General features: G+C 44.4%; 2 protein-coding genes across 4 annotated transcripts in view; one reads left to right on the top strand and one right to left on the bottom strand.

The window, feature by feature from the left end:
* Positions 1-1,630, bottom strand: part of LOC130275784 (nuclear pore membrane glycoprotein 210-like) — a 133,689-nt gene extending 132,059 nt beyond the window's left edge. The window contains exon 1 of the mRNA XM_056524189.1: positions 1,459-1,630. Within this exon, the coding sequence (XP_056380164.1) occupies positions 1,459-1,616 (158 nt within the window). The 5' untranslated portion in view covers positions 1,617-1,630. The remainder of the gene's footprint in view (positions 1-1,458) is intronic.
* Positions 1,631-1,778: 148 nt separating this feature from the next.
* Positions 1,779-24,152, top strand: part of LOC130275785 (histone deacetylase 11-like) — a 31,569-nt gene continuing 9,195 nt past the window's right edge. Inside the window, exons 1-5 of one of the 3 annotated variants that reach the window (XM_056524191.1) lie at positions 1,779-1,912; positions 11,210-11,358; positions 12,897-12,997; positions 16,842-16,958; positions 20,144-20,186. In XM_056524191.1, coding sequence (XP_056380166.1) covers positions 1,884-1,912; positions 11,210-11,358; positions 12,897-12,997; positions 16,842-16,958; positions 20,144-20,186 — 439 coding nt within the window. In that variant the 5' untranslated portion in view covers positions 1,779-1,883. Of the gene's footprint in view, positions 1,936-6,922; positions 7,276-11,209; positions 11,359-12,896; positions 12,998-16,841; positions 16,959-20,143; positions 20,187-24,152 lie in introns of those variants that run through there. The other 2 variants (XM_056524190.1, XM_056524193.1) reach the window with 2 other exon arrangements.

Below are 24,152 nucleotides of genomic sequence, written 5' to 3'. Positions count from 1 at the left end.
CCGGTCAGATTACATGTTCTCATGCATTAAACTCCAATAACCCAGTAAATTCAGCACTAGAGCAGCAGTCGCATCTCCTTACAACTCCACCACCTGTGTTGTGGCCTCTACAGCACGTGGATATATTTGGGTCACCGGTATAAGAAATAACCTTGTTTGTTCCACAATTCTGCGCTACAAGGTGCGGATGACTTTTATGCAATATTGTCAAACATTATAGTACTGAATGTAAACTGCAGAAAACCACCAGTGCTGTAGAGATTTCATAAAAAAATAAAAATACAGTAAATGACAGGACACGAGTAGGCGAGTACATGAGCCGGCGCCGGCCACGTGCAGACAAGTGTACTACAGCATTGATGCAGAAAACCTATTGGAGAACAAGGCTGATTCATGGCGGCTGTGACTATTTGATTTACAGGCGCAACAAAAAAAATTCTTTACTGTTTCTATGACTGGAGGAGGTAAAATAGTTAACTCTGACAGGTGTAAATGACAGCAGTTACACTGCACATACCATTGGTGTATACTGGAATGTGCTGTGTATTGTGTGATCGCAGCAACAAACATATCACCAGAACTGCCATCACATGCTTTACTATGTGGTCAAAAGTCATCATGTGTCGTCCTATACATTACAGCCTCAGTGTGCCATACATTGCCCCAGCTCAGTGCCAGCCATGCTATGCCATCCATCCCACACCCTGCACAGTGCCACCAATAGACTGCCCCATGACAGTGCCATCTATAGACTGCCCATAGCTATCCCCTCCCCCCGCAGAGTGCCAACCCTACACTATCGCCCCCAACAGTGCCAGCCATACATTGCCCCCCAACAGTGCCAGCCATACATTGCCCCCCAACAGTGCCAGCCATACATTGCCCCCCAACAGTGCCAGCCATACATTGCCCCCCAACAGTGCCAGCCATACATTGCCCCCCAACAGTGCCAGCCATACATTGCCCCCCAACAGTGCCAGCCATACATTGCCCCCCAACAGTGCCAGCCATACATTGCCCCCCAACACAGTGCCAGCCATACATTGCCCCCCAACAGTGCCAGCCATACATTGCCCCCCAACACAGTGCCAGCCATACATTGCCCCCAACACAGTGCCAGCCATACATTGCCCCCAACACAGTGCCAGCCATACATTGCCCCCAACACAGTGCCAGCCATACATCGCCCCCCAATACAGTGCCAGCCATACATTGCCCCCAATACAGTGCCAGCCATACATTGCCCCCAATACAGTGCCAGCCATACATTGCCCCCCAATACAGTGCCAGCCATACATTGCCCCCAATACAGTGCCAGCCATACATTGCCCCCCAATACAGTGCCAGCCATACATTGCCCCTTCACAGTGCCAGCCATACATTGCCCCCTTCACAGTGCCAGCCATACATTGCCCCTTCACAGTGCCAGCCATACATTGCCATGCAGGTTGCCCTCACCACTTGTAGCAGCCCTCTGTGACCTCCAGGGTGAAGTTGATCCTGGTGCCCCGGGTGAAGGGCAGTAGTACTTTGGGGACGTTGAGTTTGGAGGATGAATAAACCAGCTGCAGAGTCAGGGTGACCAGAGCCGCCGCCGCCAGGTCCCGGTGCCCCATGCTGTAGTCCTCGGTGTCTCCCGCTCGGTGTTCTGTGCTTCCTGCCCACACAGCGCCGCCCGCAGGACTATAGTGTCACCCGGGGGGATTGTACTCGACTTCCCTGTCCTCAGGGTCTACAGCTCGCAGCGTCCCCGGGAGGCCGGTTATCAGCTCCCGCCATGTGTTTATCACCTCCCCCTCCCGTCAGCACCGTATCTGGAGAAAGAGCCGTAAAGAGAGGAAGGGCGGTGTGCTGTAATCTATAGCGCTGTCACCTCTACCGCCATGTACACAGCATGCCTGGGGGAGGACCGGTAATAACCTCCTGTACACATGGGTATATACACCTATATGTACCATCTATGGATGTAGATCAGTGTTTTCCAAACAGCGTGTCTTCAGCTGTTGCAAAACTACAACTCTCAGCATGCCCGGACAGCCAAAGGCTGTCCGGGCATGCTGGGAGTTGTAGTTTTGCAACAGCTGGAGACACACTGTTTGGGAAATGTTGATGTATATAGATATACACGTATACAGTATATATAGGAGAAATTCGGGACATGAATAATGGGTAAGGACACCTGTCAGTTTTTATTGTAGTCCATGCAGCGGCTCTTTATAATAGTTCTGCGCTGAACTAGGCCCTCAGTTTCCCCCACCACACACTTTTTCAGTGTTTTTTTTTTTCTTTTGCTTGAAAGAACTCTTTTTCATCTAAATTTTTCAGATCGTATTTAATTTCCATAGATCTGTGTCCTTACAAAAAACATTTGAAGTTTCGACCCCTCCATGATAGATGGCTCTACAAAACCGGTGCATTGCCATAGAATGAAATGCTCCGCCTCCATCACATCCTATTGGCTCACTCTTGTCACGTGACATATTTAAACGACGGCGCACAGCAGTCTCAGTTTCGCTATCACAGGGAGAGGATCTTCCCATCCCCCGTTAAAGGGGTAGTCCAGTGGTGAAAAACTTATCCCCTATCCTAAGGATAGGGGATAAGTTTGAGATCGCGGGGGTCCGACCGCTGGGGCCCCCTGCGATCTCTCTGTACGGGGCCCCGGCTCTCCGCTGAGATAGCGGGTGTCGACCCGACACGCCCCCTCAATACATCTCTATGGCAGAGCCGGAGATTGCCGAAGGCAGCGCTTCGGCTCTGCCATAGAGTTGTATTGAGGGGGCGTGTCGGCCGCCGCCTCGTGCGGAGGTCGACACGCCCCCTTCCAGCGGGCTGTCGGGGCTCCGTACAGGAGATCGCGGGGGGCCCCAGGGGTCGGACCCCCGCGATCTGCAACTTATCCCCTATCCTTAGGATAGGGGATAAGTTGCTCACCACTGAATCACCACTGGACTACTCCTTTAAGGCTCATTCTATGGCAATGCACCTGCCCCCAGGCTCCTCAGTGGGGAGCGGTGATGTCAGCAGCAGAGGCCTAGCTATAGGGGTGCAGAAGTAACAGTCACACGGGGCCCCAAAGCACATCTGCCCCATAGGAGATCAGTATTATAACTGATACAGTGGGGCAAAAGAGTATTTAGGCAGCCACCAATTGTGCAAGTTCTCCCACTTAAAGGGGTAGTCCAGTGGTGAAAAACGTATCCCCTATCCTAAGGATAGGGGATAAGTTTGAGATCGCGGGGGGTCCGACCGCTGGGGCCCCCTCTCTCTTCCGAGATAGCGGGTGTCGACCCCCGCACGAGGCGGCGGCCGACACGCCCCCTCAATACATCTCTATGGCAGAGCCGGAGATTGCCGAAGGTAGCGCTTCGGCTCTGCCATAGAGTTGTATTGAGGGGGCGTGTCGGCCGCCGCCTCGTGCGGAGGTCGACACGCCCCCTTCCCGCGGGCTGTCGGGGCTCCGTACAGGAGATCGCAGGGGGCCCCAGGGTCGGACCCCCCTGCGATCTGCAACTTATCCCCTATCCTTAAGATAGGGAATAAGTTGTAAACCACTGAGTCACCACTGGACTACTCCTTTAACCTCTTAAGGACCGGGTTTTTTTTCATTCATTTCATTCATTTATTCCTCCTTACCTTAAAAAAAATCCTAACTCTTTCAATTTGGCACCTAAAAATCCTTATGATGGCTTATCTTCTGTGCCACCAATTCTACTTTGTAATGATATCAGTCATTTTACCCAAAAATCTACGGCGAAACGGAAAAAAAAAATCATTGTGAGACAAAATTGAAAAAAAAAGAATTTGTAACTTTGGGGGCTTCTGTTTCTACGCAGTACATTTTTTGATAGAAATGACACTCTTTATTCTGTAGGTCCATACAATTAAAATGATACCCTACTTATATAGGTTTGATTTTGTCGGACTTCTTAAATGTTTACGTTTAAAAATGTCATCTTCTGACCCCTATAACTTTTTTATTTTTGCGCGTATGGGGCGGTATGAGGGCTAATTTTTTGCGCCGTGATCTGAAGATTTTAGCGGTACCATTTTTGTATTGATCGGACTTGTTGATCGCTTTTTATTCATTTTTTCATGATATAAAAAGTGACCAAAAAGACACTATTTTGGACTTTGGAATTTTTTTGTGCGTACGCCATTGATTGTGCGGTTTAATTAATGATATATTTTTAAAATCCGGACATTTCCGCACGCGGCGATACCACATATGTTATTTACACTTTTTTTTTTAAATGGGAAAAGGGGGGCGATTCAAACTTTTATTAGTGGAGGTGTTAAATGATCTTTATTCACTTTTTTTTTTTTTGCAATGTTATAGGTCCCATAGGGACCTATAACACTGCACACACTGATCTTTTACATTGATCACTGGTTTCTCATAGGAAACCAGTGATCAATGATTCTGCCGCTTGACTGCTCATGCCTGGATCTCAGGCACTGAGCAGTCATTCGGCGATCGGACACCAGGAGGCAAGGTAGGAGACCCTCCTTGTGTCCCACAGCTGTTCGGGATGCCGCGATTTCGTCGCGGACATCCCGAACAGCCCCCTGAGCTAACCGGCAGTGATTTACTTTCACTTTAGACGCGGCGTTCAACTTTGAACGCCGCGTCTAAAGGGTTAATAGCACGGGGCACCGCGATCATTGCCGCCCGCTATTAGCCACGGGTCCTGGCCCGACCCGCTATGACGCCGGGCCACGTCGTGGCCCCTCGTTATAGAAAGGGAAAGGACTCAGGACATACCGGTACGTCCTTAGTCCTTAAGTGGTTAAAAAGATGAGAGGCCTGTAATTTTCATTATAGGTATACCTCAACTATGAGAGACAGAATGAGAAAAAAAAATCCATAAAGTCACATTGTCTGATTTCTAACCCCTTAAGGACCCATGACGTACCGGTACGTCATGAGTCCGCTCCCGTTCTGTTTTATTCTATTTTATTTATTTATTTATTTTAAAAAAACGCATAGGGTTCCTCGTATTTTTATTCTCAGCCAGATACCAACCAAACAGCAACTGCCTGATGTTACAAGGATGGGCGAGGACTAGAGCTGGGCGGTATGGCCAAATATGTGTATCGCAGCGAAAAATTTGCCGCAGCCCAAACTTGAAGCAGAAAACTAACTGTAAACCTGCCCGTGTGAATGTACCCGGACGTACGTTCACATGGAGGGCAAACCTCCAGCTGTTTCAAAACTACAACTCTCAGCATGTACTGACAGACCGTGCATGTTGGGAGTTGTACTTTTGCAACAGCTGGAGGCACACTGGTTGGAAAACCTTCAGTTACCTAACTCAGTATTTTCCAACCAGTGTTCCTCGAGGTGTTGCATAACTACAACTCCCAGCATGTACTGATCGCCGAAGGGCATGCTGGGGGATGTAGTTATGCAACAGCTGGAGGTACACAACTACAACTCCCAGCATGCCGAGACAGCTGTTTGCTGTTTGGGCATGCTGGGATTTGCAGTTTTGCAACATCTGGAGAGCTATAGTTTAGAGACCACTGCACAGTGATCTCCAAACTGTGGACCTCCAGATGTTGCAAAACTGCAAATCCCAGAATGCCGAGACAGCTGTTTGCTATGTGGGCATGCTAGGAGTTGTAGTTTTGCAAGATCTGGAGAGCGACACTATAGAGATCATTGTGCAGTGGTCTCAAACTGTAGCTCTCCAGCTGTTGCAAAACTGCAAATCCCAGCATGCCTAAACAGCTCTCTGGGCATGCTGGGAGTTGTAGTTTTGCAATATCTGGAGGGCTACAGTTTAGAGACCCCTCTATAATGGTCTCAGACTGTAGCCCTCCAGATGTTGCTAAGCAACTCACCGGCTTCCGTAGGATCCACAGAGCTGCGTCGCCGTCCTCTTCTTCCGTCGATAGTCTCCCGCTGCCGCCGCCGATCGCCACCCGCTGCCGTCGCCGATGGGTGAGTGGACTTCGGCGCCCGTCCTGTGTCATTTCCCCGTTCTGCCCCGCCTATTGTGGGTTGGCAGGACGGGGAAACCGAAAGTAAAGCCCCCCCGCCCCTGATCTGCTATTTGTCATCGCGTCTTGATGACCAATAACAGGGATAGGAGGGGTGACACCCCTGCCACCTCACTCCTATCGCTTCAGGGGGATCGTGGGTGTCATGGACACCCGCGATCCCCTTCTATTCTGGTTCATCGGGTGACCATAGACCTGGATCGGCGCAAATCGCAAGTGTGAATTCACTTGTGATTTGCGCCGATCGCCGACATGGGGGGGGGGGTCTGATGACCCCCCTGGGCATTTGCGCGGGGTGCCTGCTGATCTATATCAGCAGGCACCCCGGTCCGATCCCCGCGCGGCGGGGACAGAAATTCCCACGGGTGTATGGATACGTCCTGGGCCCTTAAGTACCAGAAAGCCAGGGCATATCCATACGCCTGAGGTCCTTAAAGGGGTACTCCGCCCCTCCGTTGCAGCACCCCGCTATCATTACTGCGCAGAGAGAGATTGCTCTTCACGTAATGACGGGCAATACAGGGGCCGGAGCATCGTTACGTCACGGCTCCGCCCCTCGTGACGTCACAGCCCGCCCCGTAAATACAAGTCTATGGGAGGGGGCGTGATGTCATGAGGTGCGCTGCTGCGGCCCCTGTATCGCCCGTCATTATGCACAGAGCAAACTCGCTATGTGCAGTAATGATGGCGGGGTGCCGCAGCGGCGATCCCCGGGGTCCCCAGAAGCGGGACCACGGCGATCTAACATCTTATCCCCTATCCTTTGGATAGGGGATAAGATGCCAGGGGCGGCGTACCCCTTTAAGGGGTTAATGTCAAAATGGGCTTGGTCCTTAAGGGGTTAAAAGACAAAAATGCAACTAATGTAAGCAGTCTATGGGGGAGATTTATCAAAACCTGACCAATCAAATCGCTTCTTTCATTCTTAACAAGGCCTTAACAAAGAAAGAAGCGATCTGATTGGTTGCTATGTGCAACTCAGCAACTTTTCCTCTGGACAGGTTTTAATAAATCTCCCCCTATGTCCTTAAGGGGTTAAGCATCGAGCTGCAGTCAAAGCAATACACTAAGCTGCGGGTAATCTTGCGGAGTGCAGCTGTCACTCAGCAGTTAAAATCATTTGCTACATCAAATACTAGAAATTGTCAGTAATGGCCTTGGGCTTATGTGTAACCGGTCTTGGTGACGTCACAGTGACAAGTGCATAGCCCAGCCTTCTACCTGACGTCATGTGCTGGAGAAGTAACCCAACCCTACGGAAGGAAACATGTGAGTACTCAGAGAGGGGGCAGCAGGCGGCCTGTCAGTGCATCTGTAGGCAGCAGGAAGGGGCACTCAGGCTGCAGGCTGCACAGCATATAGGCAGGATGGGAGGGAGCAGGCCTGCTGGGTATAAATAGGAGGCCCGCAGCTGTACGGAGGTTGTGGGGGATCTGTATACAATGGAAGATAGTTGTGTGCAGATTGCTGGGCCCTCAGTGCAGAGGCAGACGTATGCAGATTGCTGGGATTTGTATACAGAAGGTTGCTGGGTGATCAGCATATAGACAGGAAGGTAGTGGTTGTTGTCGCTTGTGTTGACAGGAAGGCGGCCGCTGTTGTCAGTAAATACAAGCATTAGGACATGCTATATAGGAAGGGGATGGGATATAATGGAGGACAGGAATAGAAAACGCATACCGCCCTCCAGCATTATGTATAAAGACACAATCTTCTAGACAGAAAGAAAGGAACTATAGTCTATTGAGAGCCGTAGTTATTCACGGCAGACAGAGGCAGGCGCTTTATGTCACAGTATATAAAGGTGGACTGTGATCTGCCTGTTACGATATGCGAGAATTCACATGAAGCAGATTTATTTCAGTATACCTTAACATAGTGTTTCCCAATCAGGGGGCCTTGGGCACTTGCAAAACTACAACTCCCAGCATGCCCGGACAGCCTTTGGCCGTCCGGACATGCTGGGAGTTGTAGTTTTGCAACAGCTGGATGCATCACATGCAGCAGATTTATTTTAGTATACCTTAAAGGGGTTATCCAGGAAAAAACTTTTTTTTATATATCAACTGGCTCCAGAAAGTTAAACAGATTTGTAAATCGTCATCCTTTCAGTACTTATGAGCTTCTGAAGTCGAGTTGTTCTTTTCTGTCTAAGTGCTCTCTGATGACACCTGTCTCGGGAACCGCCCGGTTTAGAAGCAAAGCCCCATAGCAAACCTATTCTACTCTCTGCAGTTCCTGAGACAAGCAGTGATGTCAGCAGAGAGCACTGTTGCTAAACAGAAAACTACAACTCAACTTCAGCAGCTTATAATTATTGAAAGGATTAAGATTTTTTAATAGAAGTAATTTACAAATCTGTTTAACTTTCTGGAGCCAGTTGATATAAAAAAAAATAAAAAAGAAAGTTTTTTTCCTGGAATACCCTTTTAAAGGGGTACTCCGCCCCTAGACAATCTTATCCCCTATCCAAAGTTCGCTCTGCACGTAATGACGGGCAATACAGGGGCCGGAGCATCGTTATGTCACGGCTCCGCCCCTCATGACACCACGGCCCGCCCCGTCAATACAAGTCTATGGGAGGGGGCGTGGCGGTGTCACGCCCCCTGCCATAGACTTGCATTAAGGGGACGGGCCGTGATGTCATGAGGGGCGGAGCCATGATGTCACGCTGCTCCGGCCCCTGTATCGCCCGTCATTACGCACAGAGCGAACTCGCTCTGTTCAGTAATGATGGCGGGGTGCCGCAGCGGCGATTCCCGGGTCCCCAGCAGCGGGACCGCGGCGATCTAACATCTTATCCCCTATCCTTTGGATAGGGGATAAGATGCCAGGGGCGGAGTACCCCTTTAACATAGTGTCTCACAATTAGGGTGCCATGGGCACCTGCAAAACTACAACTCCCAGCATGCTGGGAATTGTAGTTTTGCTACAGATTGATGCACCCTGAATGGGAAACACGGCTTTAACAGAACATTTTAAAAGGGGGTGTCTTTATAAGACCCTATTCTAAAGCTAATAATCAGAGGATATACTTCAACAGGAATAATTTAAATACTTGCAACTATCAAAAAGAAAGCCAGAAATGGGTTTGAAAAAAAAAAAAATACAAATAAAAAAAAAAAAGCCTCTGTATTTTCTTTATACGCATCCTCAATTTAAGATCTATTCCTGGCTTTGTTTTTCAATAATTGCAAGTAAAAAACCTGAACATGTGAACACAGCCTTACTGCAATTTGTTTGTTCAGTTACAGATACAATTCGACTGGGGGTTACATTGCCTTTACCTGGTCCATTGGTGGTATGCATTGGTATCTTTTCAAAAAGGGATGTCGACATATATTGCAGTGTATTGGCAGCTGGTCCATTCAGTTTAATGGCCAGAACATGGTCAGTAGTTGATCACATTTTAAAATGAATGGACCCTCTGCCAGTAAGTTGCGGTATACGCCAACATCCCTTTTCAAAATAATGCCAACAACCCACACAACCAATGGACTGGGTATACTTAGCGAGAACCCAGCCTTAGTAAAGCTCAGACCAAGGAAAAACTCTACAGTGGAAGCTAATTTACTTCCAGGAGATCGGTTTTGGCCTTTTGCGCACAGAGCCTTATTCACATGGCGGAATTTCAAAGCAGAATCAGGCAGAAAAATTCTCCTTGGAAATTCCATTGCAGCAAAGTCCAGTTGTTTTCAATAGGATTCTGCTGCACTGTGCACACAGCGGAAACATCTGTCGCGGTAATCTCGATTCCGACATGTCAGTTTTTTTGCGGAATCCACTTGGAAATGCAGATGTGGCGTATTTCCGTTCAGTCCTAGCACCGTCATATTCTGCTGGAATCCATTGTATGTGGAATGTCCTTCGAAAATTTTCCAGCGGACATTCCACCATGGGAACATAGCTTTATAGGCTATGTTCATGCGATGGAATTTCTGAGTGGAATTGCATGGGAATATTCCACTCAGAGTCCCATTAATTTAATAGATATCTTCTGCACTGTGCACATGGTGGAACTTCCCTGATTCCAGTGTCCGCAGAAAGAATAGACTTGTCTATTCACTATGTGAAATCTGCTCAGAAAGGCATTGCCATCTATTGAGAAGTTGCATTTCCGAGTGGTCCTAGCGCCGCCATGTTCTGCCGGTACCCACTGTCTGGAGAATTTTCACTTGGATTTTCCAGTCGGACATTCTGCTGTGTGAACACATGATTATGTTGCATTGCAATTTGCAATGACATCACGTATAGATCTACCAAATATCTGTAATTGTATCTGCAACATCAAATCTTTAGCAGGTCCTGTAGGTGTGAATGTACCCTTAGGTTACGGTCACACGTGCCATGTATTGTTTTGTTTTTTCTGCAGCAGATTTTGCTACCCATTGACTTTAATGGGTAGAAAGACACACAGCAGCAAATATGCAGCAAAATACTGCACATACCCTTAGAGGTATAGTGAATAGCTCCACAATATGGCAACAGATGGAGCTTTCCACTTCCGTACAAAATCTGATATAAAAGTACTGTTTAAAACTGAAAACTTGTGAAGGCATGGTAAAGCCTTAGAACCCTGTGGGTGCAGTTATGGCTCTAATTCACATGGTGCATTCTCTACTAGGTTGGGATAGGATAGCAACCATATTTGTGGTGTTTTGTCTCTAAATTTCCATTTTATTATCTGTATTTTAAAATAATCCTGAAATATTACAGTTTTCATTCTGACCACTAAGCCTAAAACTAAGCTGAGACTTCCTGAAATGTACAGGTCACTTATCATAGGAAAGAGTAGAGTGAAATGTGACACCAGTGGGTATATAGCCCAACAAATGATATTTAAAGCTCAGTCTCCCTCTCGTTGTGGAATGACCTCTGCAAAGGTCACAGAGCATGTCTAGAAACTTTTCCCATTTATGTCGATAGGACGTCTCCAGTTTATTGTTGCCTTTGTCCTTGGGGTTTGCTGCAAAGCATTTATCTCAATGCTTATAACAGCTCAGGCAACATACAGTAGGTGCCCCCATAATAACGTACAAAATAAAATAATTACAATGACAAAACAGAAACAGATTACCGGTAGAATGGTTCAGTATCTGGCTCTAATCAGTGAAAAATGTGCTAATTTCATCCTGCCTGTGGTTCAGGCTGCATAATTCATTTATGGCTGGCTGATTATGTAATGTTTGTGTATCTTTTTTAGGCCTCATGAAACTAAACTGTACCAAGACATCCCCGCAAGTCTCTGGCCGATTGTATACTCTACTGATTATAACATCACCTTTATTGGACTAGAGAAGCTTCATCCCTTTGACTCTAGCAAATGGGGGAAAATTGTCAACTTTCTTAAAGGTCTTTTTTTCTTCTTACTTATTTTAATAAAAATTACCGGTTAAAAAAAATAAAATCACTTTGTATCAATCGGTCAACAATAAAATACCATCTGACCTGCCAGCAGCAAGTTATAGAGCAGGAAAAGCAATCATTATGATGTAAACTGTAGATCTAGCTGGGGAAAAATGAAGTGTGACTTGTGATCTATATATTTAAATCTATGCTTGTCCTCGGCTTAGGAGTCCGGTGGGCGGTCCTACTTAGTGATTTACAGCTTCAGAGGTGACTGCTGATCATTGATATGACTCCTAAGTCAAGAATAAGTAGAGATTTAAACATCTAAAATACAACAAAACTCTGCTCAGCTCCCCTGCTCTATAACATGCTGCTGGCAGATCATATTAGGTGTTTAACATGACAGGTTCCCATTATTGACTGAAGGGTGATAGTCTTCTGACCCTCACCTCGTGAGGAGAGGCGGCATCTGCAGTGTCAATTCTGGTTGATTTAGTAAGTTGTAGCTACAGAAAATGTGAGCTGTTCCAATAGACATCACGTTTTGCCTAAGGATATGCCATAAATGTCAGAAAGCTGCGTAATGTTACTTTAAAGGGAATCTGTCAACTACAATTCATGTTCCAAACTGCTGACACTGTTGGATAGCTGTGAGGACAAGGAGACACATGATATCTTTCATATCTCTTTCTGTGCTTCAGTAACCTAAAGAAATGTTTTTATTCTCTGTCAACAGTGTCAAAGAGGTGTTCCCAATCCCCCGAAGTACTGAGAACTGAAACTCCTCCTCACTCCTCCTCCCTGTCCCTGTTTGATTGACAGTCAGCTGTAAGCCAAGCCCTGTGTCTAATTTGTATGTACAGCTCACAATCAAGCAGGGACAAGTATAAGAGAGATGTAAAAAGAAAGCCAAAGATTTGTAATTTTTAATCAAACAGAAATAAACAACTTAGCTGTGACTCTTATTACAATATATTGTAAAATAAATGTAGAATTTTGCAGCATTTTAAATGAAAAACAAAAACAAAACAAAAAACAAACAAACAACAACTTAAAGGTATATCTTTACAAATTTCTGTACATATACATACATCATTAGTATTTATCCATGTTAATGTATGCATTCATTTATATATATATATATAATAACATGTAATTATAATGTCATTATAGGACAGAGAGGGGACATTAGAGATGGTTTGGCAACTAGTAAATGGAGCTGGTTGACCATTCTAGTTGAAGATCTCTTAAGGTGCCCATACACCTTATACCACCCAATTGCCTGGTTAAGATGAATGTATACGGTATATGGCGGTCTCCTGACTCTCCACTGACATATGATGGGTATGCTGTACTGGATTTTTGCCACCAGACCCTTTTTTTTTTTAGTTAAGCCAACACCAAAGCAGCTGACCCCTCCATTCCTTGTAGACAACACTTAAACATTTGACCATGCTGAAAAATGTATGCCCTCTTTTAGTTGATGCACTTAAGTCAATTGTTTTGTCCATCAATACCAAGTGATCCATTTTCCCTTTTAGATGAGAAGCTAATCACAGATGACACTATTGTGCCTGCTAAGGAAGCAAAAGAAGAGGATCTCCTGGTTGTACATACTAGAGGCTACTTAAATAAATTAAAGGTAATGTATTTTATATTTATAGATTATGTAAATCACACACATGGTTCCCATTTATGTTTCTATGTACCCCCTTCTTACATGTTTTTTTTTTTTTTGGGGGGGGTTCTCTGTAAAAAAAATATATATATAGGTCTACTATATGCGACCGCACCTAACAGGATAATACTTGATTGCAAAATCAGGTGCTGTATGCAAAACATGCAAGTAAGCTTACACTGGATGATAGTAGACGTGGTAACCACAGACTCTTTGGAATTGCTTATACCTTGAGTGGATGGGGGAAGTGTCTGGTGTCCCAGAACCAAAGGCTGTCCTGTGGGCTAAAGATTGCCTTGGCCATCCCTGCTGTTTCTGTGTTGGGCCCACTGCTCCAGTGTCTGTTATTCTGTGATAACTTTTTGTATTATGTTATGTACTAATTAATGCACTGTACCATTTAAAGGATTGTGGCTGAGTGACCAGTTGACCCTGAGGCCCAATGGGGGACCCCCAAACCTGGCCCTTATGTAGTGTAGGGGGTGGAGGAGCTGTCCAGTCTAGGTATGAGTTCTAGTCTAGAGTTGCAGTTAGGAAAGAAAAAGAGAAAAAAAGAGAAAGAGAGAGACTGGCGGTAACCAAAGATCTTGGGGAAAATCACGTTGTCAGTCAAATTAAATCTCTCAAGTCAGCATGGGCTGCTAATAATCTGAAAGCTGCAGCAACAGCAACTACACCTCCCAGTAAAACGACAGGCTCCCGGGTTCACATCCCTCAGCACTAAAGCATGTATTGTTACAGATTCAGTCAGTTCAGCGACAGTAAACATAGTTATCCGTAATCTTGCATCGGTGTATTCATTACCCGGCGCCTGGCCCAGGAGAAGCCATCTCATTTTAGGACCGTGGAGGTTAACAGTGTCCTGGTTTCACAAACTTTATCTTACTCCCTAACCATTAGTGTCACCACAGCCTTGTATTCACACCGTAGTCACTACAAGTGCATGTAACTAAGCACTGTCAGTGTTTCTAAGTAAATGGAAGAGATATTTGCTTTGTGCGTGTTCACATGGGGCAGCTATACTATTGACTTTTAAAACTGAATTTTCAGGCCTATTACAGTACCAAAAAAAAGAAAATTTCATTTACACAATGTGGAAATCAATTGGTTTTAGACTTTAATTGGAAAATCTTAATTAAATAGATTTTTGCAGATTATCTGTGGATTTTAACCCATCTTTTTATTTATTTTTTTTAGAATCTGAATCAAAACCTGTAGCATCAAATTCATACCATTTTGCAATATACCTGTGGATTTGATGGGAAAATCCACAGAATATACCCCTCGTGTGAACATGCCAAGTAACATGCACCTCAATTCAGGACGTTAACTTTCTCCTTGGACTTGGTTTACAAACTATAAAAAAGTTAAAACTTTCTATGTAATGCAGATGATAACATTATATGTGTACTTGTTATATACATTGGTTGAAATTGTGTATTTTTTGGGTGAAACATCCCGTCTTGTCTCTGCAGCTATTCCCTGTGTGTCTCTGTACAGAGACAAAATACTGGGGACAAGCAGGGCTCTGTGCACTGGGGACAAGCAGGGCTCTGTGCACTGGGGAGAAGAAGGGCTCTGTGCACTGGGGACAAGAAGGGCTCTGTGCACTGGGGACAAGCAGGGCTCTGTGCACTGGGGAGAAGAAGGGCTCTGTGCACTGGGGACAAGAAGGGCTCTGTGCACTGGGGACAAGAAGGGCTCTGTGCACTGGGGACAAGAAGGGCTCTGTGCACTGGGGACAAGAAGGGCTGTGGGCACTGAGGACAAGAAGGGCTGTGGGCACTGAGGACAAGGAGGGCACTGTGCAGTGAAGCTCTGTGCAGGGGCGGACGGACAACAATTAGTGCCCCCGGACCAAAAAAAGCAAAGGCCCCCTGCGATGCTCTGCTGCTGGTCCCAAATCCCTACACCAGCACACAAAATAAACAAAATTTTATATATAAGAAACACTTTAAGGTTGGTAAAATAATTTTCCATGACCAATAACACCAGTATACAAGGAGTAAAGATATACCCCCACACAAGTACTGCAGAATACCGACATACTGTACTGAATAAAACCACTAAACACAGATCAGTATACTATGCAGGATCTGTATACAATATAAGTGATTATATACAGGACCATATGGCAGTAGATACCAGCTGTAAAGAGATTTGTATACAATATGTGATTATATACAGGACCATATGGCAGTAGATATCAGATGTACATAGGATGTGTATACCATATAAGTGATTACAGTTACATCAAGGGACTCACAGTTATGTATTTTCTGATTGGTAGCATCCTCTTTCCTTTTCTTCTCCATCCAGATCAGGCCACAATGTCAATCTCTTACCATCTGCAGGACAAGCATTTTAAACATGTTTCCAGTGCTGTCCCCTCCTCTACACAATCTTTCCATCTATAAGCCCACAAACTGTAATAATGCCCTCCTTGGTGTCCTGCACAGTAAAAGGGCAGGTAGGTAGGGAGCCAGGTAAGTTGTTAAGTAGGTAGGTAGATCAGGAAGTCAGATATGAAGGCAGGTGACTAGCCAGGTAGGTAGGTTGCTAGCTAGGTAGTTAGGCAGCCATGTATGAAGGCCAGGTATGTACATAGTTAGGTAGCCAGGTATGTAGGTAGGTAGCAAGATATGTAGGTAAGTAGTTAGGCATCCAGGTACAAAGTTAGGTAGCCAGGGAGTTAGTCAAGTAGGTAGCCAGCACCCCCTCCACCCAGTGGCAGATCCACAGTCTAGTTTTGGGAGGGGCACTATGAAAACCTATGTAATTAGTAGGTAGTCCTCCTATTAGTTTGGTAGTTTATCCCCTTATTAGCTAGGCAGGAACATAGTAGATAGTCCCTCACATTAGGTGTAGGGTGCAGAGTTCCTTCACATTAGGTATAGGCAGGAGAGTTCCCCCATAGTCGGTGAGGATGGCAGAGTTCCCCCACAGTGGGTGTATGCAGCAGAGTTCCCCCACAGTGGGTGTAGGCAGCAGGGTGCCCCCACAGTGGGTGTAGGCAGCAGGGTCCTCCCCACAGTAGGTGTAGGCAGCAGGGTCCCCCCCCACAGTAGATGTAGGCAGCAGGATTCCCCCACAGTAGGTGTAGGCAGCAGAGTTTTCCCCCCTTCCCAGGTTGAAAAAAAATAAAATAAATTATGCTCACCTGATGTCCCACGCAGCGATCTTCTTCTACGGAGAGCAGCAGGTGCCCGCATCTTCCTTCCTCCACAGTGAAGGCGCTGATGAGTGATGTCATCGGCGCCTGCGCTGCGTGGGGGCAGAGGTCACGTCTCCTCTGTGTAGACGCAGATGCGACACAGAGGGGACGCCTTCTCTTGTATGTGTGTGTAACGCTATCCCCAGGAGAGGCGGCAGTGGTAAGCCCTGTACCCGGCCAGGCCCTCAGACAACGTCCGATCAGACCGGCTGGTCAGTCAGTCCGTCCCTGGCTCTGTGACATGCTCACGGCTCACACAGCGGGATGATTGATAAGCCAGGAGCCTGCACAGTGCCCTGCTTGTCTAGACCTCACTTCCTGTATTTTGTCTCCACACTGAGACACACAGGCATTAGTTGCAGGGACAAGACAGCATTTTTTCACCCCAAAAAATGTACACATTTTTTAACCAATGAATATTACAAATAGAGTAGGGATCTGACCTATTTTTATTTCAGATATTTTCTAAGTTTAAAGTTAATGATTAACTTTATTATTGGCCATACATTATTGGTCAACTCAGTCTAAGAGCAAAATTATCTTTTGTAATTGTCTTGTAAATAAATTCCTCACTGCAATGTTCATGTCTTACAGTGGTCCTTTGTAGTTGCCACCATAACTGAGATCCCACCACTGTTCCTGCTTCCCAACTTCTTAGTTCAAAGGAGAGTATTGAAACCACTGAGAACACAGACAGGAGGCACCATAATGGTATGTGAACAAGGAAAAAAGACTATTTATCACTTAACCTGGTAATATTTAGACTAAAATGACTGAGCTGCTGTCAAGGTACGTTGACGATACAATCTTCTTAATGTCTTGATGCAGTGCTATGTATACAGAGTAGGCAACTAACCAGCTTTTGGGAGCCACAATAATGGCTACCAAATAATAATCGCTACTCATTATTAACCCTGTTTCACCTCCAAACCCAACCTTAATTTTATAGCAAGCCCAATACCTATCCCCCCTCCCCTCAGCTTCTTGATAACCTCTTTAAAAAGTAAAGACAACATTTTTTTTGTCCGTACAGAAGCTGCTAAAGGTAATATGACTTAAATGGTCACTCTCATTAAAACTAATGTGAAGCCCAAACACAGGAAGTGCAGCCTGGAGTGCTGAGGGTGTGTCCAGCCTCATCCAATCATAGCTCCTCTCGCACTTAGCTGCCATATGCTGTTGGTTGGACACACACCCCTCAGCACTCTAGACTGCACTTCCTGTGTTTGGGCTTCGGTCCAAAGTCTGTGTATGAGATGGGGGAAAATGTGCTCTTGAGCTTTTTTATGCACAAATAAAACATAGAAAACTTAAATATTTTTAAACAAAGTATATTAGAAATATGTTTTATTTACCATAAGGAGTGCAATAGCAAAAATTTGTTTTAATGAGAGTTACCATTTAAGCATTATTCCATATTATTCTCATATTCTTCGTAGTGGCAGTTTGCCTCACAATAGGGGCATATGGTATTTAAACATTGGTGTATTTTAGCAAATATATTTATTCTCCACTGTAATGCACATACAGTGGTGTCACTAAACAGCAGTACCAGTACAATAACAACATCAGCACAGATTTGTCCAAACTGTTGGGTCAACCACACAAAATTATACTGAATAATATCCATAAAATAGTTATAGCTATGGCCACGCTTGCCTCCCAGACCTGGACTAAAAGCATCTGCCAACTCCTAGACAGTCTGTGTTGGATGGAGCGAGATGATGTCCCAGATGTGCTCAATCGGATTCAGGTCTGGGGAACGGGTGGGCCAGTCCATAGTATCAATGCCTTCCTCTTGCAGGAACTGCTGACACACTCCAGCAGCATGAGGTCTAGCATTGTCTTGCATTAGGAGGAACCCAGGGCTAACCACACTAGCATAGCATATGGTCTCACAAGGGGTCTGAGGATCTTATCTCGGTACCTAATGGCAGTCAGGCTACCTCTGGCAAGCACATGGAGAGCTGTGCGGCCCCCCAAAGAAATGCACCCCACACCATTACTGACCCACCGCCAAACCACTCATGCTGGAGGATGTTGCCGGCAGCAGAACGTTCTCCACGGCATCTCCAGACTCTGTCACGTCTGTCACATGGGCTCAGTGTGAACCTGCTTTCACCTGTGAAGAGCACAGGGCACCAGTGGTGAATTTGCCAATCTTGGTGTACTCTGGCAAATGCAAATGCCAAACGTCCTGCACGGTGTTGGGCTTTAAGCACAACCTCCACCTGTGGACGTCGGGCCCTCATACCACCCTCATGGAGTCTGTTTATGACCGTTTGAGTGGACACATGCACATTTGTGGCCTGCTGTAGGTTATTTTGCAGTGCTCTGGCAGTGCTCCTCCTTGCACAAAGTCGGAGGTATCGGTCCTGCTGCTCGGTTGTTGCCCTCCTACGGCCTCCTCCACATCTCCTGATGTACTGGCCTGTCTCCTGGTAGCGCCTCCATGCTCTGGACACTACGCTGACAGACACAGCAAACCTTCTTGCCACAGCTCGCATTGATGTGCCATCCTGGATGAGCTGCACTACCTGAGCCACTTGTGTGGGTTGTAGACTCCGTCTCATGCAACCACTAGAGTGAAAGCACCGCCAGCATTCAAAAGTGACCAAAACATCAGCCAGGAAGCATAGGTCTGTGGTCACCACATAAAGAACCACTCCTTTATTGGAGGTGTTTTGCTAATTGCCTATAATTTCCACCTGTTGTCTGTTCCATTTGCACAACAGCATGTGAAATTGATTGTCAATCAGTGTTGCTTCCTGAGTGGACAGTGTGATTTCACAGAAGTGTCATTGACTTGGAGCTACATTGTGTTGTTTAAGTGTTTCCTTTATTTTTTTGAGCAATGTATGTCAGCAGGTAAACAGTCAGTGCCTGAAGTTGATATTTTTGGAGCATGTAAAATAAGCAAGTGTAAGGATCTGAACTCCTTTGAGGAAAGGTAAATCTTTAAGCTAGATGACTGGGTCTCCAAAATGACAAGTCATGTGGGGTGTCGGTCCAGTGGTTAGTATCTACTTACAGTTATCCAAAGAGGGACAACTTGTGAACCAGTACTTGGGCCATGGGCACTCGAGGCTCATTGATGTAAAAAAAAATGTTAGCCTACCTGGTCCACTTTCACAAAAGAGCTACTGTAGCTCGAATTACTGAAAACGTTATTACTGGCTATGACAGCATGGTGTTAAAAAACACAAATTGTCATTGCAGCTTCCTGTGTATGGTGCTACAGACCAATCAAAGTGCCCATGCTGACTCCTGTTCTCTGCTGAATTTGACTTCAGTTTGCATGTGAGCATCAGGGTTGGACCATGGAGGATGGTGGCCTGGTCTGCAGAATGTTGACAGTCGGGTGTGTGTGGTAGATGGCACCAGGATCCACTATAGAGCACAATCCGGTCTAGGCAGTGCAATGCTCTGGAATATGCTGTTAGGAGACCATAGGTACTGGCATTTATGTCAATGTTACTTTGACAACCTCAACCAACTTCTTTGGGGTCATTCTTCAAACACACACATCTTTAGATATGGACCCTAAACTGTGGGTTGTTGCACTTTAGCTCCTGAGTTTAAACACATAAACATTTGGCAAATAAAGTCAATGGGGACCCCTGCCCGTCTGTGCACAGATATGTTGACATCCCATTTTGACAGAATGCCAATGTATCTGAACTGTAAAGAACAGTTTTATCATAAGTCAAAAATGTAACCTTTGTTTTCCCCAAAGGGATATATTGGAGAACTACATGCTAATTTCTAAGAATAGGACAGTAGGATGAAGTGACATATATATATATATATATATATATATATATATATATTCTCTTCACATAATATTAAAACACTTCGACTTACAACTTACAAGCGTTTCTTTACTTCTCTTTCAGGCTGGAAAACTGGCAATTGAAAGAGGATGGGCGATCAATGTTGGCAAGTATAAGATGTGTTATCGATTATCCACCTCATGATGTCATATACTTACTGGCTTCTTTCTCAGGCTCTGCTTCTGTTACATTTATGGCATTCGTATGTGTTCGCTGATATGTACATTAAACTGATGCCCCCAACAGATGCCATACAGTGGCATTCATCCCACTGTTATATACATTGCATTGAATAGCATAGTGTAAGATACTATTACTTTTTTTGTTTTCTCTTAAGGTATACTTACCATGCCGATGTAACTCTATGGACATAATGAATCTGTCTTCTTAGATTTGCCCATGTATGTGCGAAACCTAGATCGCAAATGTGATGTAAACTTAACCGTATATGAGAGTAATACAGACTCTGGGTCTTGGTAACATGGCATTAACCTCATAATTGTTCTTCAGTCTTTACTGACATGTTACTGTGATGTGGAGTTTAAGACTATGCATGTATGTAAAAGAAAGAAGGGATTAAAATCTGTAGTTTTATGTCATTTATCTAACATCAAAGATTTAGAATCAAAGTCTGCGAGATGATGGTGCATGAAGTCACTTGTTTTACCTGCCGGATAAAATGGGGATTAGTCTTTAATATTTCTGGGAATTTTTTTATTACAATATCCTTATACTTGCCTAGATGTTAAATGAGTTGTCTGGGTTAGAAAAACGATTTTCAAATACACTGCAAATTTTGCGCTAATAGAAAGTGATCCCTAATTCAGAAGTCTATCTGGAATACATTACAAATTAGTATATTACATGGGAAGATCATTGATTTTTAATGGGCTACATGTTTTGCTTTATTAACCCAGTAGTGTCACTGCAGAGGAATTTAACACTTGCAGTTTCCTCCACAGATTACAAGTAACTAAGCAGTCATACACCCTGTGACCAGTTTATTTCCAGGGATCACTTCTTATGAAAATTGACTGTGAAAATTGTAGAAACTTCTAAACTTTGGTCATCTGTGGGCCACTAGAGGTCACTATATCTGATTAGCTAATCAACCGCAAAAAGAGGTTTAAACACTAATAGGCAGGTAACTAGTACAATAAAATTTCAATATCAGGTAATGCAAAAGGGAAATAGCTACTGAAATCCAGAAATTATGTAGAGGGCAGGAGATTCTTCAGGGTCCTGTACAGGGTCCTGTGCTTTTGAGAAGACGAAATGCGGTCTGGACCAGAAGGGAGACCCTAGTGCCTGATTTAGAACGCCATAAAAAGTTTTTTTTTTTTTTTTTTTACATAGAGTAAATTACAAATCTTATTTATTTTACCTGCTCTATCATATGCAAAAAAATAATTTTAATGACAGCGCCCATCTAAGGAATTTCCTTGCTGAGTTCTGTCAGTGAATCTGCATCGTCCAGAATCAAGAATCAGGGTTAATTTTGTGCAGAATTTGCAGCAGAAATGAACCCCTACAATTCATTGTCCCATTGACAAATGGGTTTTTCTGGGCAGATTCCCTAGAAAAAACTAATTTTTTTCGGTGGAATCCGGATCAGCATCAAAAGTTCCACTTATGTAGTCAGCACAGAACAGCAGAATCCCATTGATTGGAATTCCAAGCGTATTATCCACAATATGCATGAGCCCTTATGCTTTCACATGTAGTCAACTCGGTATACACTATTCTTGCCCCCAGTAAGGCACTAAAACAAATTTTGACCCATTTGGCTCATAGTGATGCATTACTTGTCTAAGGAGGAGATTGAGCATTCACAATTAGGCTATGGTGCACATATTTTCATACGTTGCACATGTGTCGACTTCATTAGTGTTTGCTTAAAGTGTTACATGAAAAAAATTAACATTTTGATGAATTTGAAATCAGTAGCCCAGTGCCTGACCCTATATAAACATCTGATACACGGACATTTTTTGTGTAGATGTCTTATTCCACATCTTTTGCTTTTTAATTTTTGTTATATATGGGTAAAAGTAAAAAAAAAAAGAAAAACAAACCAGTTTTGTCCTTAACAACCAATCACAGCTCAGCTTTCATATCTTAAAGGGGTTATCTACCATAAGGTGATTTTAGCACTTACCTACCAGACAGCAATGGACATGCTCAGGAAGGAACCGTTCTTGCCTTGAATCTAAACTGCTTTTTACTGAGTCAACCATATTGGTGTGCCTATCTTTTTGGGAAATGTCTATTTCCTGTTGAAGTTCCCTCCCTCCAACTACAAGTCCCATGATTTCTTGTTTGTGAGGTTAATTTTTTCCCCTCCCACACATCAGCCACCCCAACCATTGAAACACACCTGTGCTCCCTTCCATGCAATAGACCAGTGTTTTCTAACCAGGGTGCCTCTAACTGTTGCAAAACTACAATTCTTAGCAGAATGATTTCCCTCCCACCTATCGGCCGCTCCACCCATTAAAGCAAAGACAGGCTCCCTTTCATCACCTGACTAGTGATGTAATTTCTCAGGCCACACGGCAACCTGGGAAAATCTGAGACAACACTAATTTTGTATCCTGTTATAAATAAACATTGGGGAAAAATCACAGAACCATTGCGAGACCACCGTCACACACAGGTACAGACACTTAATTATAAACTACACTAACGTTACAGCCTCTGTAGAACAGTAAAATGAAATAAAAAATCCTGGAATACCCCTTTAATGAACCCTGGTAAAATGAATGCTGAGCTGTGATTGGTTGTTATGGGCAAAATATGAAGGTTTTGGTTTCCGCAAGATTAAAAATTCTGGGCCTCAATTACAAAAGGGTTGAATATATTTGTCTATACCAGCGATGAAGACCGTGGTGGCTATAGAGCAGTCCCATATAAAATAATACCTCTACCATGGCCGGTCTGTATCTTTTGATTACAGGGATTAGGGATATATGTGGTGAATTCTATACAGGTACATGGTTTATTATGCATTTTTACAGCTTGCGTTGATATTTTCTATTACACAAATTTTGTAATAATAAAAAAAAAAAAAAAAAAGGCAGAGCGCCTCATAAGGTAATAAGGTATAGCAAGTTGTAACTATATCATACACAGCCGATATGGCCCCTCACCTGAGTGGGTTGTTGGGCAGCCACAACTCCGTATAGTACCAATCAGACCATTTCGATATTATAAATTGCAGCGCCGAGTCACACACACGATATACCCCACACCGACCGTGTTAGGGGGCAGAGACAATGTAGATAACCAAAATGTTCGACAAACTGTGTTGTTGTAGATTAGCTTCATCGGCCCTCAGTAATTCATATGTAGAGGTAAATATAATTAACTTGCTTTATTTCGTCCAAATCATAAACACGTTTTTGGAGGAGACCTCCTTCATCAGGTACAAGGACATGAATGAGCTCACATCATAGAGAATCCACATGTGTATTTACGCACATGGTAATGGTGACAATGTATACTAAACACTCCTATACTGAAATTCCAATCCACTAGATGTGGATAGGGACATGCTCTGCTCATAGAGGGAAAGATGTTATATAAACAAATATACAGAATACTCTTATACTATTTAGAATACAGGGGGAAAAAACAAATTTGGTATATTTGTTGATATAACATATTTCCCTCTGTGAGCAGAGCATGTCCCGATCCACATCTAGTGGCTCATCCTACAGGATAGCGGCACTCAGATACGGGCATAATAATCAGCGCAATGCGCATGCGTCCTATGCCGGAATGTTACGCGAGCCTCTGCGCCTGTGCTAGCTTGCTTTCCACTACTTCTTTATGCTGTCCAGATAGGAGACGATGTGATGTTGCCGGTAACTGAATGCCGCTTCCTCCCTCATCATGATGGAGCCCGTGTAAGTAAACTAAGTATATACACTTACTTCTTATAACTTATGATGAATGAATTACCACTTTAAAGGTCTGTATTTGCATGTTTTTTACATGTCAGCGCTTCATTATGTGATTCATACATAGATTGTAATTTCAGTATAGGAGTGTTTAGTATATATTGGCACCA

This window comes from Hyla sarda, chromosome 6, assembly GCF_029499605.1.
Source record: "Hyla sarda isolate aHylSar1 chromosome 6, aHylSar1.hap1, whole genome shotgun sequence".
NCBI classification, from domain to species: Eukaryota; Metazoa; Chordata; class Amphibia; order Anura; family Hylidae; genus Hyla; species Hyla sarda.
Note: the sequence above shows the minus strand (reverse complement) of the source record. Positions and strands in the feature narration are given on the sequence as shown.